This window comes from Cannabis sativa, chromosome 2, assembly GCF_029168945.1.
Source record: "Cannabis sativa cultivar Pink pepper isolate KNU-18-1 chromosome 2, ASM2916894v1, whole genome shotgun sequence".
Taxonomy (NCBI): domain Eukaryota; kingdom Viridiplantae; phylum Streptophyta; class Magnoliopsida; order Rosales; family Cannabaceae; genus Cannabis; species Cannabis sativa.
The window spans coordinates 86,959,805-86,982,064 of NC_083602.1; the positions used below are offsets into that span (position 1 = coordinate 86,959,805).

The 22,260-nt window shown below is 37.1% G+C and overlaps 2 protein-coding genes and 1 non-coding gene across 3 annotated transcripts; all 3 read left to right on the plus strand.

The window, feature by feature from the left end:
• The first annotated feature begins 9,629 nt into the window (after positions 1-9,629).
• Positions 9,630-15,505, plus strand: LOC115720971 (origin of replication complex subunit 1A). Its single transcript, XM_030650194.2, has 16 exons — positions 9,630-10,652; positions 10,801-10,936; positions 11,405-11,557; positions 11,661-11,798; positions 11,901-12,052; positions 12,131-12,230; positions 12,337-12,459; positions 12,541-12,702; positions 12,867-12,924; positions 13,014-13,192; positions 13,303-13,417; positions 13,743-13,813; positions 14,160-14,255; positions 14,408-14,484; positions 14,678-14,761; positions 15,264-15,505. Exons 1-16 carry the CDS (start codon positions 9,709-9,711, stop codon positions 15,325-15,327), a joined length of 2,652 nt encoding a protein of 883 aa, XP_030506054.2. The 5' UTR covers positions 9,630-9,708; the 3' UTR covers positions 15,328-15,505.
• Positions 11,465-11,542, plus strand: LOC133035312 (small nucleolar RNA snoR28). Its single transcript, XR_009686583.1, has one exon. It is a non-coding gene; the product is annotated as a small nucleolar RNA snoR28 (small nucleolar RNA).
• A 3,803-nt stretch (positions 15,506-19,308) lies between the features above and the next one.
• LOC115720217 (uncharacterized) lies at positions 19,309-19,830 on the plus strand. Its single transcript, XM_030649374.2, has one exon. It carries the CDS (start codon positions 19,309-19,311, stop codon positions 19,828-19,830), a length of 522 nt encoding a protein of 173 aa, XP_030505234.2.
• The last annotated feature ends 2,430 nt before the right edge of the window (positions 19,831-22,260 follow it).

Below are 22,260 nucleotides of genomic sequence, written 5' to 3' on the forward strand. Positions count from 1 at the left end.
CTGATCGTGGGATTTGGACAGCTTGTCATATCTCTGCAATCTGATCCCCAAGTTATAGGGATTTCTTTAATGACTCACGATGCTAAAATTGAATTCACTAAGTGTTGGTTGCTCTGAGCGGATTGTTGATCGCTTTGCTTCAGGCATGCCTATGAGGCATCCTGTTTGGACTGTACTCTCAGAGCGGATACTCGAAGTTGATTCCACGTGTCACCATCATGTGATGCCACGTCAGAGTGCAAAAATTGGGATAACACTAATTTAATATTTAAGAAAAATAATCTAATTTAAGTTGGTCCAAAATTAATTGAAAAATTAATTTTCAACTTAAATATATTTTCTAATTAATTAAATTTCATGAAATAGAAACAAACAATTAAGTATCTTGAATAAAGCCAACTTAATTTTTAATTCTATTTAAGTTCTAAGAAAAATATTCTAATTTAAGTTGGTCTAAAATTAATAAATAAATTAATTTTCAACTTCAATATATTTTGCTACTTAATTAAATATTAGAAAATATAAATTAGTTACTAGAAATTTCTATCTAGAATATTTTATTAAACTAAGTATATTTATTCTAAATTAAATTTAAAATAATCTAATGAAAAACTAATTCCATTTACTTCAAAATTAATAATGTTGTTAATTCAATTTTAATTAGGTTGAACTAGTATAATTAGCCTAATACAATTATTTAAATAAGGAAAATGGGCCTTCGCAATTGGGGTTGTTCATGTGAGGGAGGGCTGGGTTCAGTATGTCGTACCCACTACTAATGGCCCCTAACTCTCACACAAGGCCCAAAGCAGAGGAATTTAACCTTAATTAAATAATTTTTATTCATTGAATAAGTCCAATACTAATTGGGCCTAAATAAAACTATCATAGGTGACATTTTATTTTAGCACCCTGGTCCATTTAAATATCTAAAAATAAATGGCCTTCCTATATGCATCTAAGCCCAAAAGCAAACATATAGGCTTACACATGTCAAATTGATTTGGATGGGCCCTATCATGTTTCTAGGTTTTCACAGATGAAAGAAGTACAAAATTTACCTGTTACAAATTATTTATAGGATCTATTGACAATTGGACTATGATTAAAATCAGATCCTTGGATACGTCAACAAGTTAATCATAGCAATTTAGATCAAATAAATAATAGGTTTGTTAAAAAAATTTGAATAAATAATTAAATACATAACAAACAATATTCATGTAACAAATGTGAAATAAGTTATTAATATAATTAAATTATTATTTTATCTAACCAACTATTTTGAAAATTTAGGGTAGTCAAAAATAACCTTAAATATCTTTTCAAAATTTAAAAATTCAAAAATAAAACTAATTTAAAATATCTAGGTTTATTTGAATTATTTTATCAAATAAAATTAAATATCTAATAAGATAAATGATTTAAAAATAACAAAATATATATTTCAATATCATTTTCTAATCTTATAATTTAATAAAATTAAAATAGCAAAATAAACCAATTTTTTAAAAAATATGGTTAGGAATTACTATTTTAGGAATAAAATATTGAACAGAGAATAATTATCCTAATTATATGTCAAAATATCTCTAATTAAGTATTTTTCAAATTTCTACAAAAATATTTAGGTTATTTAAATATTTAAAATACTATTTATAAATTTCTAATAAGTAAAATGATATAAAATAGCATAAATATTATTTTTCTAACTTATAATTTATAAACAATTAAATATTTAGTTGTATCTTTCTAAGTCAATATCACTTATTGATCTTTGATCAAAAGATCTTAATCCTGACATGGTTAGGTTCAATCTCAGGAGTGTTATTCATGTTCTTTGATTTGTTAGTTAAGCCTACTTTTTGGTCAGGGGATACGTACATTTTGGGAACATGATAGTGCAATTGAGTGGGAGCACTAAGCATAGATATGGAATCTATAGCTTCTATTTGGACATTAAAGTGAAACGATGATTTCCTTCGAGCTTGGCTTAATAGAGATAAATGGAAGAGCTCTTGTTTCAGTGATTATATTAGCTTACTGAAATATCATTTATAGAAAGCTAAGTGTTTTAAGGATAAAATACATTGAGGGGTGAAACGGTAAATTTATCCCTACTCGATTTAAATCATCTATAGAGGATCTTTGATTATTTGGATTAGAATGATGGTTAAATGTTTATAGCGTATCTATATCGTGGAACATATAGAGCGTTCTATATGATTGAGAGTGCAATTCTAAGTTCTATGGTGGATGCAACAAGGAATCAATAACTTAGGGAATTTACTTGGTAAATTCTAGATCTGTTTATTGGAAGCTCAGTTGTATAGGCCCATGGCCCCCATACTAGTTGAGACCATACTGCTTGTAAGACTCAGTTAATTGATTTTAATTAATCAATTATAATTCTAAAATTAGACTATGTCCAGTTTATGAATTTTCACTAAGCAAGGGCTTAATTGTGAAGAAAAGAGATTCTAGGGTTTATTTATTAATTAAGAGACTTTATTAAGTCTAATTAATAAATATATTAAATGGCAATTTTATTTGATAATTAATTTTAATTATTGAATAAATAGTTTTGGCATTTAAGTGGTTGAATTGAAAAAAAAAATGGCATTTTTGAGAAAATAAGGAAAATTTGTTGAAAAATGGAAAAATTGTAAAGTGGGGGCCCGCATCCTATGGCCGGCCACTTGAAGAGAATTTTCCATTTAATTTTTCAATATTTAAATGTCAAATAATTCTAACCTAAACCTAGGTGGTTACCTATAAATAGATAGTGATGCCTCATATCAAAAGATGATGAACATTCAAGCCTTCAATCAAATTTTGAGCCATCACTTCTACCATATTTGAACCACTCTCTTCTCTTTCTCTCTTCATATTTTCTAACCCTATAGTGATAGAGTAAGTGCCCACACACATCAAGTGGTACTCAATCATTGTGTGTAAGGCTATGAAGAATCTAGACTCAAGAGAAGGACATTCGGGCTCAGATTTTGGTGATACTCTGCTACAGACAGGATACAAGGGTTAGAGATCTGAGTGGAAGGAGCCATTATAATTCTGTTGTACCCACTGTAAGGTTTCTGAAACTTTATATGTGTTTATTTACATTGTTTTAGAGATTCATATTTAGGATGTTAAATAACATACATGGTAGTAAATCTAGATCCTGGTAAAACATATTCCAACAGTAGCTCTTCTAGTGATCTTTTTGTACTGACTTCTTTATCATATGGACATATTCTGTTCTTACAACTTGCTCCTAGTGTTCTTCCCACTGGAGGGTTGGGTAGAGTTGCTGGTACCTAGCAAGTCATGGGGCTACAGGATGCCTTGTGACTGCTTGTTGTTGACTTGCCCTATTTGGGCTTGTCAAACAGCTTCTTTGAGTTTGATAAAGTCATCAGCTCTATCCAGAAACTCCTTCGTGTTGTTAGTTGAGATCCTTCGGATGTCTTTCCAGAAGCCGCTCGATGGGAGGATGCCCCCCAATATGGTCGTATACTGGCTTTCTTCCGTAAGGCTTTTGACCTTGGTGGCCTTTGCCATGAACCACTGGATGTAATCCTTCAAAGGTTCTCCTTGTCATTGTTTTACTTTGACAAGGTCTTTTAGCTATGATGGTATAAGCTTTCAGGATGAGAATTGTGTGTAGAATTCTCGGAAAAACTCATTCCAGAAATTGAATCCTCCTGGGGCAAGCTTCAAATACCATTGTTGAGTTGTTCTTAACAAGGTTGCCGGGAATATGCAACATCGCACGTAACCAGTAATCTTCTAGATATCAATCTACATCTCGAAGTATTTAATGTGAAGTGGGTCTTCTCGCCTCGTATACATCTTCCATACCGACATCTTAAACTTGGGCAACGGCAAGACATTTATGTATGCCGTGAATGGTGATTCCCTTGGCCTGTCTAGCTCAAGGTCTGAAGGTTTTGGACCAGCCATGCCCTTAACCATGTCACTTATTTGGTCCAACTGTGCTCGCACCGAAGGATCCATTGTTGCAGAGACTTGACTAACCGGTCCTCCTTGGAGTGGCTGTAGGGTCGAGTTTGCTAGGGTCTGGATGGCCATACTTTTGGAGGGTGTATGGTGGAGGTCGGCCAGCCCTTTATTGTGTTGTTAGCCTTGGCCGGCTACTCCTAGGAAGGGATGCTGGCTCTAGTTGGCCAGGCTTATGCTAGACAATTGCCCATGGCCGGCCAGCCCTATACTTGGCAAGGTTTGGCCGCTCGTGATTTCCCAATTGGCTGATGTTGCCGGTGTGTTGAGAAGAGGTACATCACACCAGTTACTGGAATTAGGTGGATCTAGATATTTGAAGTGATCAATTTCACTTCTCAAGTTGTCACTTTGGGTGTTTTCACCCGCTCCTGGTCCCAGTCTTTTGAAGATTGGCGTTTGAGTGGCTCACTCCCCTCTGGGAGGGAGTGTACTCTTCTGGCCGGCCAGAGGTACTCCTGTAGGTGGCTGGCCGGCCAAAGGTTGGTTGATGAGGGCTATTGTTGAGCCTGAGATCCCTGGCCAGGCCCCTAGACTGTTGGTTATCGAGATCTGGTTGTTCTCGCCATTATACCTTTGTGGCAAGGCCTGTCCTCCCTGAGTAAAGGAAGGTCTGTCCTGGTTCCTGAAGAATCGGGATGGTCAACTTGCTAATAGACCCTCCCTAATCTATCAACTAGTCCTCCTTGAAGTGGATCTCTGATGAGATCCTGGCCTCTTCCATTTGTTCTCTTATTGAACCTCCTTATTAGGTCATTGACTTCTCTATTGCGGAGATCCGACTCCGCTTAGTGAGATTGAAGGATGTACTCTTGGTCATCTATCTTTCTATCTCAGGAATTCACGTCTCTACTGAGTGAATACATCGTAATCAGCAGCACATGGTTCTTTAGTTAGGCCGATTTTGCAGACGACCTCTCTAAGTCTAGCCAACTCGAGATCTTCTCCCAAGTCCACATGGGGCTCGCTAATAGCAGGCTCACAAATTCCTGGTCCTGTCTCTCTAGCATAGTACTATAGATGAGATCCAATTGTTATTCTTGGGGGCTGTTCCCCAAGGGTCCTTCCTTCAGTGGGAGGCGCCAGTGGAGGGTCCTCCCTCGGAGGCAAGGGCCACCTGTTCAGATACACCAGGATGTTTATGTCATTTTGGCTAGCTGTAGTGACCGAATTCGAGGTGGCTGTCGTGGTGGCAGGATTGACCACATCTACAGAGTTCATGGGAATTCCAGTAGTAGTTGGAACATGGACATCAGGATCTACAGTCAGGGGGTCTTGAGGAAGGTCCGATGATGCAGATGGTGCAACTGGAGTTCTCCTCATGTTAACCATGGCGTTTGATCAGTTATGATACCAACTCGCTCTCAATGAAAGCACCAAACTATTGACCTCAAAAATTGGCCAACCGACAGTAGGATCATATTTATAAACTGATGCTTGCCACGTGTTACACAATTAAAACTCAAAAGTAAATTAACACAAGGATTTTATAGAGGTTCAGCCCCCTTAGTTAGCGGGTAATGACCTACTCCTCTTTTAGTTGTATGTATTGATACCAAGAGAGAATAGTATTTAAATTGCTATAGGTGGGATCTAATATAGCTCTCTTAAGGTTACAATGTAGGAATCGAAGATGGCAAATCTCAAGTGGTGAGAGATGCTATAGTGGGTGTGTGTGTGTGTGTGTGAGAGAGAGAGAGAGAGAGAGAGAGAGAGAGAGAGAGAGAGAGAGAGAGAGAGAGAGAATGGAGTGAGTTATTAGACTTAGAATTAAGGTTATATTAATGCTTTTTATATAGGAGATCTTAAACCCTAATTTACAAATAAAATAAGTAGATATTTACATATTAAATTGATTAAATACAAAAGACTAAAATTCCCTTCAAACATAGACATTTTTCATCTACTTTATTGGGTTATTAATGCCCAATTTGCAGTCCGGTTTGTAGTCCTTATGTAAGGCTATGCACCAGAATCCTGGCAAGTCCAATCCTAGCCAACTAAGCACCTACAGATAGTAGGCTGGCCAGTCCAGCCTTGTGTTGTCCAGAGGCTGGCTGGCCATAGGGTCGGCCAAGGGTGGCTGGCCAGCGCCTTTGAGGTGACTAATCTGTCACTTGTCGTCCCGTTTGAGTGTCGAGACCCCCATTGGCTAGGGTGCTGACTTGACCTCATTGTTGGTGAGTTGTACTGCTACTTAGCGTTGATATTGTCCACGTAAGCATGCGACATTAGGTGGGCGAAAATCGAGATAATAAGAAGATAAATTAAGGTATTTATGCCACAAATTACTCTTTATATTGTATCATACCAATTTACATCATCGTTATGTGGTATTTAAACTCATATTTTTTAGGATTATTTCACAAATACACAAAAATTACAAAAATACGGTTTCACAGAATTTTAAATATTTTTACGATTTTTTTGATTTTATTTACAGAAAATACGATATTTTTATGTTTTACTCTTGTTAATTTGTTGTTGATTTTTTGTTATCTTTATGTTTTTTGTTGTTGTTTTGATGTTATTTAGTGTTAACCCCAAAAATCGACAGAGTTGATTTTCAAGATTAGTCAACAATTAGCCCCAACAGTCGAGAGACATCAACTATAAGAGTCGGTTGAAGAATGACTTATTCAATGCATATGGCCTAAGAATCGTTAATCTTGGAAATCCATGCTTACAAGTCTCAAGGTATATCCCTGAAACTCGAAGGTCAACCCAATAACAACTCATGAGTAGAGTTAGTAAGATCAACTTACTAGGTTACAATTGTTGGAGGATTTTGGTAGTGATATGTTCAGAATTAGATCTTGCCATAAACATAAGATTCAAAGATCTCATTCTTATCTTTCCAACGTATCTTGAATCATCCAATTCTGATGTATATCGAGAAGGTTATGGTCCAAATACTAAGACTACCGAATTGTGACAACTTGGTATGCGAGTTGACGGCTCTCATGTGAGCCGACGGGTTGTTGTGCGGCCCCCTAACTATTGTCCGACCCCATGGGGTGTTCTGCGAGCCCATGGGCCGTTGGGTGAGCCAGGGGGCATTTGGGTGAGTCGTGAAACCTTTATGCAAGTGTTGGAGCATCCGTTCGACCCGCGGGTGAAAGAAGGAGAGATTATACATGTGTGGATAGATGTCATGTGCGAGGAGTGTTAGAGCATGGGGGATCGCATGTGAACCCACGGGGGCACGCATGCGAGACGTGGGAGAGAGTGCGTGCGAGTGGAGGGAGTGTGTGCGAGTGGGGGGCTCGCATGCAAACCGTGTGTGCATGTGGGGGAGTGTGTTCGAGTGGAGGGAGTGTGTGCGAGTGGCGGTTGGCATGCTAGCCCATGGGGGGTTCGCATGCGAGCCGTGTGTGCATATGGGGGGAATGTGTGTAAGTGTGGGGAGAGTTGAGGGGATGGGAGAAGGGTGCCAAGTGTAAGGTGATATGGGTGTATTTTGGGGAGTGTGAATATAAGGTGAGAGGTGAATGCACGACGACAAGAATGACATTGGGAGAGGAATCAAAGGATAAGGCGTGCAAGGGAAGAGTCTACAAGTACGCCTTCTGAAGAATGAGAGAAAAGAGGTACAAGTAGCGGTGACAACGGACTTGCAAGGCCTAAAGACCCAACCAAGGGTACGCTGCAACCACTCTCCAACACCCTATACCCAAGGACCACCCCGCCTCCAGCTGGGGACCGTGCGCATGTACCCGGAGACCATCCTCCTGCAACCTGCAACTTGGGACCATGCACATGTACCTGGAGACCATCCTCCTCCAGCCTCCAACTGGGGACGATCTGACAACAAACAAGGGTACAGGGTGCCAGGCTACCTTGAGCACCTGCATCATGCAGCGGGAAAGCGACATCTTGTCCCCATGGGACCACTTTGTACACCAGGCCATTAGAGCCTATAAATATTCCCATCTCAGATGTGAAAATGGGGGGGGGGGGGAATCATTTGGTGTAACTCAGATATTGAATTCAATAAAGAGAGAGAGAGAGAGAGAGAGAGAGAGAGAGAGAGAGAGAGAGAGAGAGAGAGAGAGAGAGAGAGAGAGAGAGAGAGAGAGAGAGAGAGAGAGAGAGAGAGAGGAATATTCAGACAACTTTTTACCTTCATCTTTATCTTATTTTTATCACATTTCTGGGTAACCTTGCCTTTTCCGACCACTAACTTAGGGCCCGTTTGGCACAGCTTTTGGAAAAGCTAAAAGCTGCTTTTTGAAAAAGCAAAAGTGTGTATGGTAAACAGTCAAAAAACAACTTTTTGAAGAATTTTTGGAAAAGCTACAACTAAAAGCTGAAGCTGCTCCAACTCAACTTTTAGAAAAAAGTTGTTTTGATTAAAAGATTATAATAATTTTTTTATACTAAAACCATATTTACTTATTTATTACATATAATTTTTTTAAATAAACTAATTATCATAAAATAAATAATTATTAAATCTCTTTTTTTTTTTAAAAAAAAAAATAATTTATATTTTATTTTATTATTAACAAACAACATCAACTTACAATTTTTCTTATATACTTGAGTTTCTATGTTTTTTTTACATTTGATAAAACATAATAAAAAAATACTATAAATTATTTTTATCAAATGCATATAAATTTATATTTAAAAAAAATTAAAAATAAATAAAAAATAAAAATATTATATAAAATAAATTTTTACATATTTGTCATTATAATAAACTAGATTATAACATTATCATTAACATTATAATAGATCTTAACAACTCACAATACTTTGAAATTTATAATTTACCAAACACTTAGCTCAGCCTTTTTCTACAGGTCTGCTGCAGCTGCTTTTTCTCACAGCACAGCAACAACTGCTTTTTCCCACAACACAATTGTGCCAAACTGACCCTTAGTTGACAAGTTCTCACCGTCAACATTTAGATGCTATTTTCATTTTATTTTTATGTAATTTTCTTGTTGTTTTGTGCTGTTTTTATGACAAACCGTAAAAAATATATAAAAAAAATCTATAAATATAGAAATGTATATTTTTTTTTTACAAAAAATAGTACCTTGTGTAATTATTTCTTTTTTTGTACCTAATCATACTTGTACCTTCTAAACTCGTATCAATTTAATGTTTCACTAAGAGCATCTCGTAAAATTTTAAAGGATGCTTGGTCAGGTGGACATATTATGTGGCAAAATATTGAGATGTTATACCATTAGAGAGAAAATGATCCCATTCTAAAGATTTGCATGGATGCTATGTTGTGGCATTGATGCTATTTATTTATTTTTTTTGATAAAAATTTGAAGTTAAAAAGTTATTTTAACTAAAAAATTAAGATATATATTAAGTAATAATGTAGGAGATCATAATTATAGTATTTTTAAAGAGTGCTATACATTGGAGTGTTTTTATAAGTAAGAGTGCCAAAAATAATGTGCAAGAGAGATAAAATAAAATATTGTATTTTTATATGATGTGTAAATTTTTAATATCTTTAAAAAATAAAATAAAAATAATTTCTTCAATAATTATAGGATATAATAATTACAAATAATTAATTGTTACAAAAATAAAATATTAATAATAATAAAATTAGGAGGGAAACATTTCCCGCCAAATTCGTGTCTCCTTCAAGACAAATCAACTTGCCATGTCTGCTCTAACCCTAAACAGCTTCTCCGCTGATCTATCCCTAAATCCATGGCCAAGGCTCCCAGAACAACCGCCCTCCATTCCCCGAGGAGATCCACCAACTCTCCTTGTTTCAATTCCAAGTCCACGCTCACTCCTTCAACTCCGGCAACTTCCACTCCCGGTCGTCGACGCTCGACTCGCCGGACTTCTCTCAACATCGATTCTGAAATTCAAACTCCACTGAAGGGTATTGATATTGATGAGAGGCCCATCCATAGTTCAGCGAAGAAAACTCCAAGAAATTTGAGAAATGGGGAGGGAGCCGCCGATGGAAAGACAATTCGGAAGTCCCTTGATTATCCTGAAGATTCCATTAGAGGGAAGAGGAATCGAAACGTTGTAGTTCCCGAAACCCCAGATGTGAAAAAAGCCCTGAACTCTGAGAAAAAGAGCGAGAAACGTACTCCCAAAGAGGGGAAAAATCCAACTCATGTGGAAGAAGTTTTGTTATCTCCGGCATCGCCAGAGCAGCCGGAATCAAGAAAGAGGAAAGTGGGGAATGGAAGAACGGTGATTACTAGAGCTACGCATTCAAAAGATAAGAAATTTGGAAGGAAGAAGGGTGGGGCATTATCGAATAAACGAGTTTATTACAAGAAGGTTGTGTATGATGGGGGTGAATTTGAGGTGGGGGATGATGTGTATGTCAGGAGGAGAGAGGATGCGAGTTCAGACGATGACGACCCTGAAGTGGAGGAGTGCAGGGTGTGCTTTAAGTCGGGGAGGGCAGTGATGATCGAGTGTGATGATTGTTTAGGTGGGTTCCATTTGAAATGTCTGAAGCCGCCATTGAAGGAGGTTCCAGAAGAAGATTGGATATGTGGGTTCTGCCAGGCTCGCAAGATGGGCAAAGAGGTTATGCTTCCAAGGCCCCCCAAAGGAAAGAAACTGGCCCGAACAATGAGAGATAAACTTCTTTCTAGTGATTTGTGGGCTGCTTGTATTGAAAGGTAATCCTTTTATTTTATTTGTTTTTCATTAAAGATTTTTATCGTGAACATTCATTTCTTTATGTGTAATTCTGAATGTCTATTCTATATACTGTCAGTCCATTTTGGCTCTTCTTTACCTAGTTGTGTCATTGATTCATTGCTGTAGTTTATGGAAAGAAGCGAATGGTAGCTACTGGTGTCGAGTACGTTGGTATATAATCCCTGAAGAGACCGCTTCTGGAAGACAACCTCATAATCTGAGGAGAGAGCTTTATCGCACGAACGATTTGGCTGATATTGAGGTGAAAATAAATTCTTGATCCCTATGCTGATAACAAAACAATAGTTGCTGCTGCCTAGTAAAGTATTTAAGACAGTTCTGAGATTTTAATGGTGCTTCAGAGTGTCTCCTTTTGAAATATTGGACTTGCATCTTATAGACAGATGTGTCTATGTTCAGACTTTTGGTACATTATATATATTTTGTATAATATTTAGATATGAATGCATGCTACAGTTCACATTGTTTATTGAGTTTGCACTCTTTTTCTGGGCATTTAGATATTGTTGACGTTTAAAACTTCTTCAACAGCCAAGCTATTTATACTTTTAAATAGGTCAAAACTTGAAACATAGTATAGGTACAAATAATGCAATTTCGTGCACCAATTGTTTTTGCATGATACTCCTACATTGAAATCAGGTATTGTGTTGAAAAAGAGGGAGGTGTCTCACTCCTAAATTCATGATTTGCTACTGTAAATGCGCAGATGGAATGTGTGCTTCGACATTGTTCTGTCAAGAACCCTAAAGAATATGTGAAGGCCTGTGATGAAGGGGATGACGTGTATCTATGTGAATATGAATATGACATACGCTGGCACAGTTTCAAGCGGCTTGCTGAAATTGATGACAGTGAAGAGGTAAGCACTTCAGAAATTAGAAGCAGGATTTAGGTTATAAAATTTTGAATAAGGATCATCAATCAGTTAAAGAACTTTATAGGTTCTTATTCTCATATGCTAGGATGAAGAGTCAGAAAGTGATGAAGATTGGAAAGTTTGCAAGGATGTAGACTCTAACACAGAAGATGACATGTACTATGAAGAAGAGAACGTTCAAAATATACCAGAAAAATCATATTCAGCTCATGTGAAGGCTGCTGTACGTACATTATCTTTCATAACAATTTTTGGCTTTAGCTTGCTTGAATGCTTTCCAAATGAATCAAGTCCATTCTTTTTTTCTTTTTTTTTATAAATGTAGAACTCTCGAAAGGGGCAGTTCTTTGGACTTGAAAAGATAGGGATGAAGAAAATCCCAGAACATGTAAGATGTCATAAACAGACTGACCTTGAAAGAGCGAAGGCAGCACTTCTTTTGGCATCAATGCCAAAGTCTCTTCCTTGCAGGAATAAGTATGTTGAAATTCGATGTGTGTGTGCGTGTGCATTTTACTATGCTGCACTTACTAAAGATCACATTCTTTTACATAGGGAAATGGAGGAGATATCTTCCTTTATTAAAGGTGCCATATGTGATGATCAATGTCTGGGTCGTTGCCTCTACATTCATGGCGTTCCTGGAACTGGCAAGGTAAATTATTTCTTTAATTAATGGTGTAGAGACCAATTTAGGAGGGCTATAGATTCTGTTCCAGATCCTATTTTTTGTTGTTTGATCTTTCTTTGTGAAACTGCAGACAATGAGTGTATTGGCAGTACTGCGGAGTCTAAGATCTGAAGTAGATGCAGGAAGCATAAAACCTTATTGCTTTGTGGAGATTAACGGTCTAAAATTGGCATCACCAGAAAATATTTATAGGGTGAGATATACATAGTTTAGCTGCGAGTTTCTTTGTTCAAAAGCTGTATTTCCCTTGTTAAAACGAGTTATATCCCCACAGGTTATATATGAAGCATTAACCGGGCACAGGGTTGGTTGGAAAAAGGCTCTCCAATTGCTAAATGAACGATTTTCAGAAGGGAAAAGGTTTGGCAAAGAGGATGACCGACCTTGTATTCTTCTGATTGATGAACTAGATCTTCTTGTCACCAGGAATCAGTCGGTAATTCTTTTCTTTTCTTCTCGCCCTTTGCTGAGCTTAGCTGGTAACCAAGTAGCTCTTCTAGTGATTTTTTTGTACTGACTTCTTTAGCATAAGGATATTCGCTGGGGGAAAAATGTGAAGACCTGATGTCCGAAAGTCTTAACTTTATCATATTTTTGCAGGTTCTTTACAACATTCTAGACTGGCCCACTAAAGCACATTCCAAATTGATTGTGATAGGTATACAATCATCCTGCGTCTTGTCTTTGTATAATCTATAATTGGTTATTTATTTGGCCTCACCTGCTCTCATGTGACAATAAATATAGGCATAGCAAATACAATGGATCTTCCAGAAAAGTTGCTTCCTCGTATTTCAAGCCGTATGGGAATTCAAAGGCTTTGTTTTGGTCCATATAACTATCAGCAACTTCAAGAAATTATTTTGAGTCGCCTGAAAGGAATTGAGGCATTTGAAAAACAAGCTATTGAATTTGCTTCAAGGAAGGTCAGTTGTTGCGTCCTATTTATTTCATCATATTTTGTTTTTTTTCCAAACTTTTTCTAAATGTAAATGGGATCATGTGCTGATCTTACGTATTGTTAATATGTATCCAGGTAGCTGCTGTTTCAGGAGATGCTCGTCGCGCTTTGGAAATTTGCAGGCGTGCAGCAGAACTCACAGATTACCATTTAAAGAAACTAAGCACAAACCCCATTAATATTTCTGAAGGTACTTATTTTATGAAGTCATTATGTGCTACATTTGTTTCACAAATCAGTAGACATAGGGGATATAATGACTCCATATCATTGATTAGTTTCTTATGCTCAGAACCCTATTTTTCATTTGCATGCACCTGGAGAAAGCTTGTGTCTTCGTTGGAGTTTATCCTTTCTTTCACTAACACTAATCTCTGAAATTCGTATCTTTCCAACAGAAGCTGCATCTTTTTTTCCTTTCCATTCAATCCAAGCTAATGACTTCAGTTTGTTCAGCTAGTGGCTAAAAGTTCTTTTATTTATTTATTTATTTTAATTATATATCGATTTTCTAGGAAAATCACTTGTTGGCATGAGAGAAGTTGAAGCAGCCATTCAAGAGATGTTTCAGGCACCTCATATTCAAGTGAGTTATATTTTAACTGAATAATTGATGACAATTGATCTTTGGTTGAAACTTGATTCGGTTAAATAATAAATGATTACTCATAAAAGTATGTTAAAATTCTTGTATGAGGCTATCTTTTGTATCTTTGTTATAGTTAAGTATCATAAAGTGCTTTTATCTTTGTTGTGGTTAAGTATCAAGTGCTGAGCACTGGAAATTGCTAATTATGTGCACAAACATGATTAAATATAAATACTCGGACTGCTGTTCCTTTATTTGAGGGGAGGGTTTAATGTTTGTTGGTTTATATTCGTATCACCGAGATGTTGATGTTGTTGACATGGTTCTTGTTTGGCTTCTGCAGGTGATGAAAAGTTGTTCCAAATTGAGTAAAATTTTCTTGACTGCTATGGTGTATGAACTTTATAAAACAGGAATGGGTGAAACCACCTTTGAAAAGGTCAACATCTAATGCTTTCCCTTTAATATCCTGGTCTCACTTCTTGCTTTATTAACATGAGACATCCATTGATACTTTCACTCCTGTTTTTAGTAAACACTTCTTATATTACTGAAGTACTGAAGTTCACAATTGAGTTTATGACTTTGCAGCTGGCAATGGCTGTCTCGTGTCTGTGTACAAGCAATGGAGAAGCATTCCCTGGACATGACATACTCTTGAGAGTCGGGTAAGCATGTTTCACAGTTATATATTCACATCATAAAGTTTGAAACTACTTAATGATCAGAAGACCATTTTATCTTCTTCCAACATTGTTAAAAGTCATATTTTCTTACAATGGAGAATGTCAATTTGCTCTTCTTGAAATAGATTTTGTAAATTATATTTAAAGGCAAATTTCATGTTAATGTCGTTGGTAGGTGCAAGCTTGGTGAATGGAGGATTGTTTTATGCGAGTCTGGTACTAAGCACAAGTTGCAAAAATTGCAGCTCAACTTTCCAAGGTTTGATTTTACCTCTTACTACACTAATGATCACTTTCCTGGTTTGCATATATAAATTTTGTTATTTGTTAACAGCCTGCACAGTATTATATTGTATTATATGACATTTTTATATGTTTCATGCTGACTTGTATTTACATAGACATACAATATTTTAATATTTAATACAAATCAATAATAATAAATATCATATAAAAATATAGTATAGAACACAATTTAAGTATAGTATACAATTGATATAAAAAAGCATGTCAAACGTTTCCAATGAGCTATCAAACGTTTACATTTTAGAAGAATTAGTAGTATATATTATTATTAATAATTTTAAGGTTCGAGGTGATAATATCTATTTGTTCGAAAGAAAAAAAAAACGATAATAATATCTATATTTGTCTACTTCTTTTATGGCAACAACTACTCTAATGATTTTTTATCTGTCAAGAATTAGAAAACTTTGGCTGTATTTTGGTCCGATTCCAAATCTGTTTTTTCATTATTGCAGTGATGATGTAGCATTTGCACTCAAGGACAGTAAGGAGCTACCTTGGCTGGCTAAGTATCTTTGATTCAAATGGAAAAGAAAAAATCTTTAGATTAGTAGACAAATCAAATTACTTTCTCACTTGGAGCAACAATTTTGGAGTTATTATCGTTATCAGTTTTAATTTTACTGTTGTTGTTGTTGTTGTCGTTGTTGTTAAACCTATGTATTTTCCATACATATAAAACACTGACATTCTTAAATTTTGCTATTTTTTTATTTATTTGAAGATACAGTCAGAGAACTGTTAAAGCATTATAATTTTATGATCATTAAGAAATGAATAGAAATTCAGAAGAAAAAAGCGTTAAGTTAGCATTTTAGGTTCAAAGGGGCATTTAGGTTTGTTATGTAGACATTAATTTGATTTTCATTATTTGAGGATCACACAGGTGCCTTTGACTTTAGAGCTGGCTGTGATGGCATATTTTTCCAGAATTAATGAAATATTTTGTTTGTTATAAGTGTAACCTAAAATGTATAAATATATTATATTATTTGTGTATTAAGATGTAAGAGGTTCTATATTAAAATTTAGGCTAATTAGGATTTTTATCTCTTGAACTTTGACATGTACTGTATAATATTCTCTGAACTTTTAAGGTCATTAAAAATACTCTTTAAACTATTGAGATTGTTAGATTTAACGACTTTTGTTTATTTTTAGTAAAAAAAGTCTAACATGGATGAAAGTGTATAATTTGTCAAAGTTCGAGGAATATAATTTGGTAGATATCAAAGTCTGTGGAGCATGATTTAGTGCATAAATAATCACTGAAATAGTGAAATTGAATGAAATTAAATAAAAGTTCTTAAATCTAACAATCTCAATAGTTCAGTGGGGATTTTTAATAGCCGGGTAAAAATTTTAATTAGCCAAAAAAAATTTGATCAAGTGATAGATTTTTTTTTTTTTTTTTAATTTTTAATTTTGATCTGTGTTTAGATCAATGGTTTTGTTCATCTAAAATCTTCGATGCTTGCTTATTGAATTCTTGAAGGCGTGGAAAGGATCTCGAAAGGGAGAAATCTTTGTGAGGTTCGAAATGTGATATAGCCACAAACAAGTTTTTTTGATTAATTAAAGGTTTTTTTTTTTTTTTTGTCAATTCGGGAACAAAAAAATGCTTAGTTTATCAACAATATATTTTGTTGGGCATCTGTGTAATTTCATTGTCAAAATTTTGATTTACTATAAATGTTTTTAGTATCAATTAGGGTAATCTCAAACATGCTAAGTAAATTTTAGGAATTTGAAGCTAAGGAGTTGACTATTAATTTAGTAAAATTGAATTCAAATAATATTTTGATTTGTGTTTGAAATTTACTACATTGGAAAGTATATATTCTAATGATGTAAGAGATATAAAGATCTTACTTTTTCTGGTTCATTATATTGGAAATTGAATTACTAGCCGCTAATGGCAGTTTCAAAATTTATTTTTTTATTGGGGTAGCTTATTTCAATAGTGGTGCTAGAAGTTAAATATAGGAGAAATTTTGTGTGCGATAGTTGCAAATTTTTTGTTAGTTTATTCAGCTTCCTTGATATCTGGAAAGGTTAATAATATGTGTTTTTATTATGTTGGCCTATTTGCAAATTTAGTTTATTTTTAATTTTTAATTTTTATGAAATTACGAGCTTTGAAGGAGAATCCCATTAAAAGAGTTTTTTGGTTCTCTCTGTGGAGTGTGACCCTGTGTGTGGCTAGTAGTTTAGCCGTGGTTTTTGTGCTGTAGTCTGTGTGTTGGTTCATTGGTGAGTGCGCTTGGTGAGTTTTGCTTGGTAAGGATGAGTGAAGAGATAGAAAACATTATCTCATTAACAGGTGGCATGAATGTCGAAGGGGAAGATGAGTGGGAATCAAACGAACAAGTGGCTTTGAAGTTTAAGGAAGGTTCATTGGTGGGTAGAGTTTTAGCAAGAAGACATTGTACTGTCAACTTTTTCAAAACTGTTTTTAGTAGGATCTGGGAGAAAGAGAGAGGTTGGTTTGTGGATATATTAGCAAAAGAGAAAGGGTGTATGATACTAGGGCTCTCCTTTGATGATAAAGTTTTGGCTGAAAAGGTGTACAAAAAGTCAACATGGATTTTTCATGGGGGAATATTAATCACTGAGAAATGACCTCCAAATGGTAACTAGAAAGAGGCTAGTCTAAATATGGTGGAGTGTTGGATTAAGATGAAGGGTTTTCCCCCTAATGCTTTGACCTTGAATAATGTTAAGAGGTTGGGCAACATGGCAGGAGAGGTTTCGAATATCCAATGGTTGAATACCAATGTAATGCTAATGAGGGATACAGTGAGAGTGAAGATAAAATTCCCTACCTCTAAATGAGCTTTTGTTGGTAGATACATTCCTAACAATGGTGGCCAAAGTTGGATTCAGTTCAAGTTTGAAAGTCTCCCGCTATTATGCTTTACTTGTGGTCACTTTGGACATGAGCAAATGGATTGTAGGAAGGAAGTGGTTAAGACGAAACACAGCTCTGGCGTGGTGGTACCTTACTACGGCAGTTGGCTAAAGGATGAGAGTAACATAACAAACTGTTTTGTAACTCTGGTGACTCCTAGTATCAGTCACCGCCGGTGGGAGGAGGAAGGAAACAATGGTGTCCAAAGGCCTCGTTCTGAGGAGGCTAGTGTCGTACCACCTATTACCCAGCAGGTATTGTATAAAGGAGAAGAGTGTCAGGTTCATGGGGACAATACAAGGAGAAAAACGGCTAAAGCTGAGGGAGTTGGTGGGTCTCGAGATGGTTACGTTGGTAGAGGATCTGTGAAAGAGATTTTATCTAAGAAGCAGTCAACCTTAACCATTTTGGAAAGTTCTGCTGAGAATGGAGACAAAAGGAATTTTAATGAGGTGGATCCTAATCAACGTGAGGAGGGACAGGTGGATAAAATGCAGATGAGTCATCACAGGGAGGGTGAAGTGGACATTGCTGAACGACATATCGTAGAGAACAAAAGAGAGGAAGTCGCATCTGTTCTCTTTGATGTTACTGAGTTTGATTCCCAGAAGAAAAGCAGTCCTTCCAATAGTAAATCGACGAAGAAGGGAGAAAAGAGAGAAGGGAGAGGTGTGATTCTAAGAGGAAGTCACCGTAGCAAAGAGAGAAATGAGGAAGCATCGACAGACCATTCCAAGAAACGGTCGACGATGGAAAAGGAGGCAGCGAGCGATATGGAGATCGATGATGAACCTGGGGGAAAAAGGGCAAATCGTGAAATTGAGATGGAGAGAACAATGGAAAGTCAGGAATTTAATCTCCCAGGATTAGTGACGGGTTTTGCAACGGGCTGGATGGATGAAAAGGAAAAAACAGTGAACGGTGCGAATGGTCGAAAGCTTAAATCGGCAAAAGTTTTGGCTCGAGGAAAAGCTTCTCGGTTGGGTAATAAAGAGAGAGAAGATGGGCATGTTGACAACGATGGTGAGGTTGGGGAGCAAGTAAGGTCGATTAGGATTTATCGGTCTTAAACGAAGATGATAAAGCGGCACACCTTGAGATGCAAGGTCGCCGATCACAATGTTAGTTCTGTGGTGGAATGTCCAGGGCCTCGGCAACCCTGAGACGTTCAATGCTCTCCACTTGAGAATTGTGGAGTTAAAGCCGAATTTGATCTTTATTTCTGAATCGAAGTTACTAAATAGTCAAGCTGAGATTGTGGGGAGGAGATTGGGTTTTAGTGAGTTTTTTCTGGTGGAAAGGGTGGGGCTTAGCGGTGGTTTAATGCTGTTGTGGGAAGCCGATTTTAAGGTAAAAATTCTATCTCATTCCAGATTTCATATTCATACTTATGTCTGTGATTTGAATTCAATGGTGTGGAATTTTACTGGGGTGTATGGTGATCTGGTTAGAAGCCAAAGACATCACTTTTGGGCTATGCTTCATCGAATTAGAGATGAAACTCATGGCCCGTGGCTTATTGGGGGTGATTTTAATGAGGTTCTCCATGCGAAAGAAAAGCAGGGGGTAGGGAGAAGAATTTGAATTCTATGGATGGGTTCAGGAAAGTTGTGGAGGAGTGTGACTTTGAAGACTTTACTAATGATATTGATACTTTTACTTGGTGTAATGGTCAAAAGGAGAATTTTATGCTGGAAAAATTAGATAGATGCCTAGCCACTTCGGATTGGGTTAATCTTTTTCCTCAAAGTAGAGCTTTCTATCTTGAATGGCGGTGTTCAGACCACAAGGCTTTGGTGCTTGATACCGAGGGGGGACGGGATTCCAATGAAGAGGGGAAGGCACTTCGATCCCGGTTTCACTTTGATGAGGCTTGGGTAGAAGAGGAAGAGTGTAGTGACATTGTTAGAGAAGGTTGGAACACGGGGGCTCCTTGCTCATCGGATTGGGACTTTAAGAGTAAAACTCAAAGGTGTGGGAGTAGATTAAATAGCTGGAATAGAAAGAAGAAAAAAGAGTTGAAGCACAGAGTTAAGGAGGGTACAAGGAGGGTGAATGAGTTGTCAAAAAGAATGAATGTTGATAATTGGGGATTACTTAAAGGTGCTTAAAATAACCTTAATGCAATTCTTGAGAAACATGAGAGGTACTGAAGGCAGCGAAGCAGAGCTTTATGGATGAAATGTGGGGATAAAAACTCCAAATACTTCCATCATAAGGCGACGGCGAGAAAAAAGAAGAACAAGATCAGTGAGATAATGGATCAGCAAGGTGGGTGGATGAGAGATCACTCTGACATTAGCAAGGTCGCTACTGAATATTTCCAAGGCATTTTCACTTCTACTAACCCGAGTGAGCAGATAATGAGTGAGGTGGTGGACAAAGTGAAATGTAAAGTCTCTGTGAACACAAATAGGGACCTTCTAGAGGCTTTCACTGAAGAGGAGATCACTAGAGTGGTTTTCTCTTTGAACCCTCTAAAGGCCCCAGGAAGAGATGGTCTCCCTGCCCTTTTTTTCCAGAAGTATTGGGAAACTACTAAAGGTGATCTCATTTGGGGTTTCCTCAACATCCTCAATAACAATGCGCCATTGGATCATCTCAATGACACTCTTATTCCGCTAATCCCCAAAGTGGACAAACCATCAAAGATGGAGGAGTTTCGGCCGATTAGCCTTTGTAATGTTATATACAAGATCATCTCCAAGTGCCTAGCCAATCGAATGAAGATGTGTTTGAATGAGGTAATTTTGGAGTTTCAAAGTGCCTTTGTGGGAAGTAGAATAATTCAAGATAACGCAATTGTAGGCTTTGAAGGGATACATTGTATGAAACGAAACAGGTTTGGGAATGGTTCAAAAGTGGCCTTCAAGTTGGATATGTCGAAAGCTTATGATAGAGTTGAATGGCCTTTTGTGGAGGCAGTCATGTTGAAATTGGGATTTGATAGTCAGTGGATCATGAAAATTTCTCAGTGCATTTCTTCTGTGTCTTTCTCGTGTTGATTAATGGAAGACCTTCGAATATCTTTACTCCCAAGAGGGGACTAAGACAAGGGGATCCACTATCCCCTTTTCTTTTTCTGTTCTGTGCCGAGGCTCTTTCTAGCCTAATACTGCATCCGGAAGAGATGGGTCTTATTCATGGGCTGAGGTTTGGTAGAAATGGTGTATAGGTATCCCACCTATTCTTTGCAGACGACAGTTTGATTTTTGTGGAAGCAACTAAGGAAGAATGTCACCAAGTCAAGAAAATCTTGGCAGCCTACGAAGCGGCATCGGGCCAAACCATCAATTTCACAAAATCTGAGATGTGCTTTGGGAAAGTGGTTGATGAAGTCTCGAAAACTGAATGTGCGGATTTATTTGGAGTTAAGAAGGTAGATTTTTTTGACAAGTATCTTGGTATCCCAATCTTTGTGGGAAGAAAGAAATGTGAACTTTTTGCTGCAATTAAAAAGAGGGTGTGGAATAGACTTAGAGGTTGGAAAAGAAGCTTGTTTTCGGCGGTCGGCAAAGAGGTGTTGATTAAAGCAGTCATCCAAGCAATGCCTTGCTATACAATGGGGGTGTTTCGACTACCCAAGAAAAATATCCATGAGCTCCAAGGAATGACTGCGAGATTCTGGTGGGGTTCTTCAAAAGAAAAAAAGAAAACGCATTAGGGAGCTTGGAGTAAACTTTGTCTTCCTAAGGAGAAAGGGGGGTTGGGGTTCAAAGATTTGGAGCTTTTTAATAAAGCCTTGCTAGCCAAGCAAGTGTGGCGGGTTGTTAGAAATCCTATGTCATTGGTAGGAAAGGTGTTGAAAAGCAGCTATTTCTCCCACTCCTCTATCTTGGACGCTAAAAAAGGCTCATGTTCTTTTGCAGTTTGGAGGGGCTTGCTATGGGGTAGAGAGATTGTGGAAGCAGGCTCTCGGTGGAGAGTTGGTTCGGGGGAAAACATTGATATTATAAACGATAGATGGCTGCCTAGACCTGTGAGATTTAGACCAATTATAAATCCTGACATCCCCGAGGGTACCAAAGTCGTTGACCTTAGACTTGCTAATGGGGATTGGGATGCCGAGTTTATTAAGGCATCTTTTGTGAAGATGATGCGGAGCTGATTATGAGTATCCAACAAGGCTCTTCTGAAAGTGAAGATAGACTAATTTAGCACTTCGCAAAAAATGGGGAATACAATGTTCGAAGCGGGTACATCACTGCCCTTAATGGGAGAGTTTTTGAAGAGAATTCCGACACAGAAAACACTAAGAAATGGTGGAAGCATATGTGGAGCTTGAGAATCCCACCTAAAGTCAAACAGTTCCTTTGGAAAGTGTGTCATTAGTGGCTCCAGACTAATAGTGTTCTGTTTTGCAGGAAAATGGAGGTTGATAAACATTGTGGGCGGTGCAAAGGTGCGAGAAAAGAAGAAACAATCATTCATGCCCTTTGGGAATGCCCTATAGCCAAGGAAACCTGGAAACGTTGTGGGCTGTACAAAGAGATAAAAAATGAAATCAATCCGGATATTCAAAATTTTTTATGGGTTCTAAA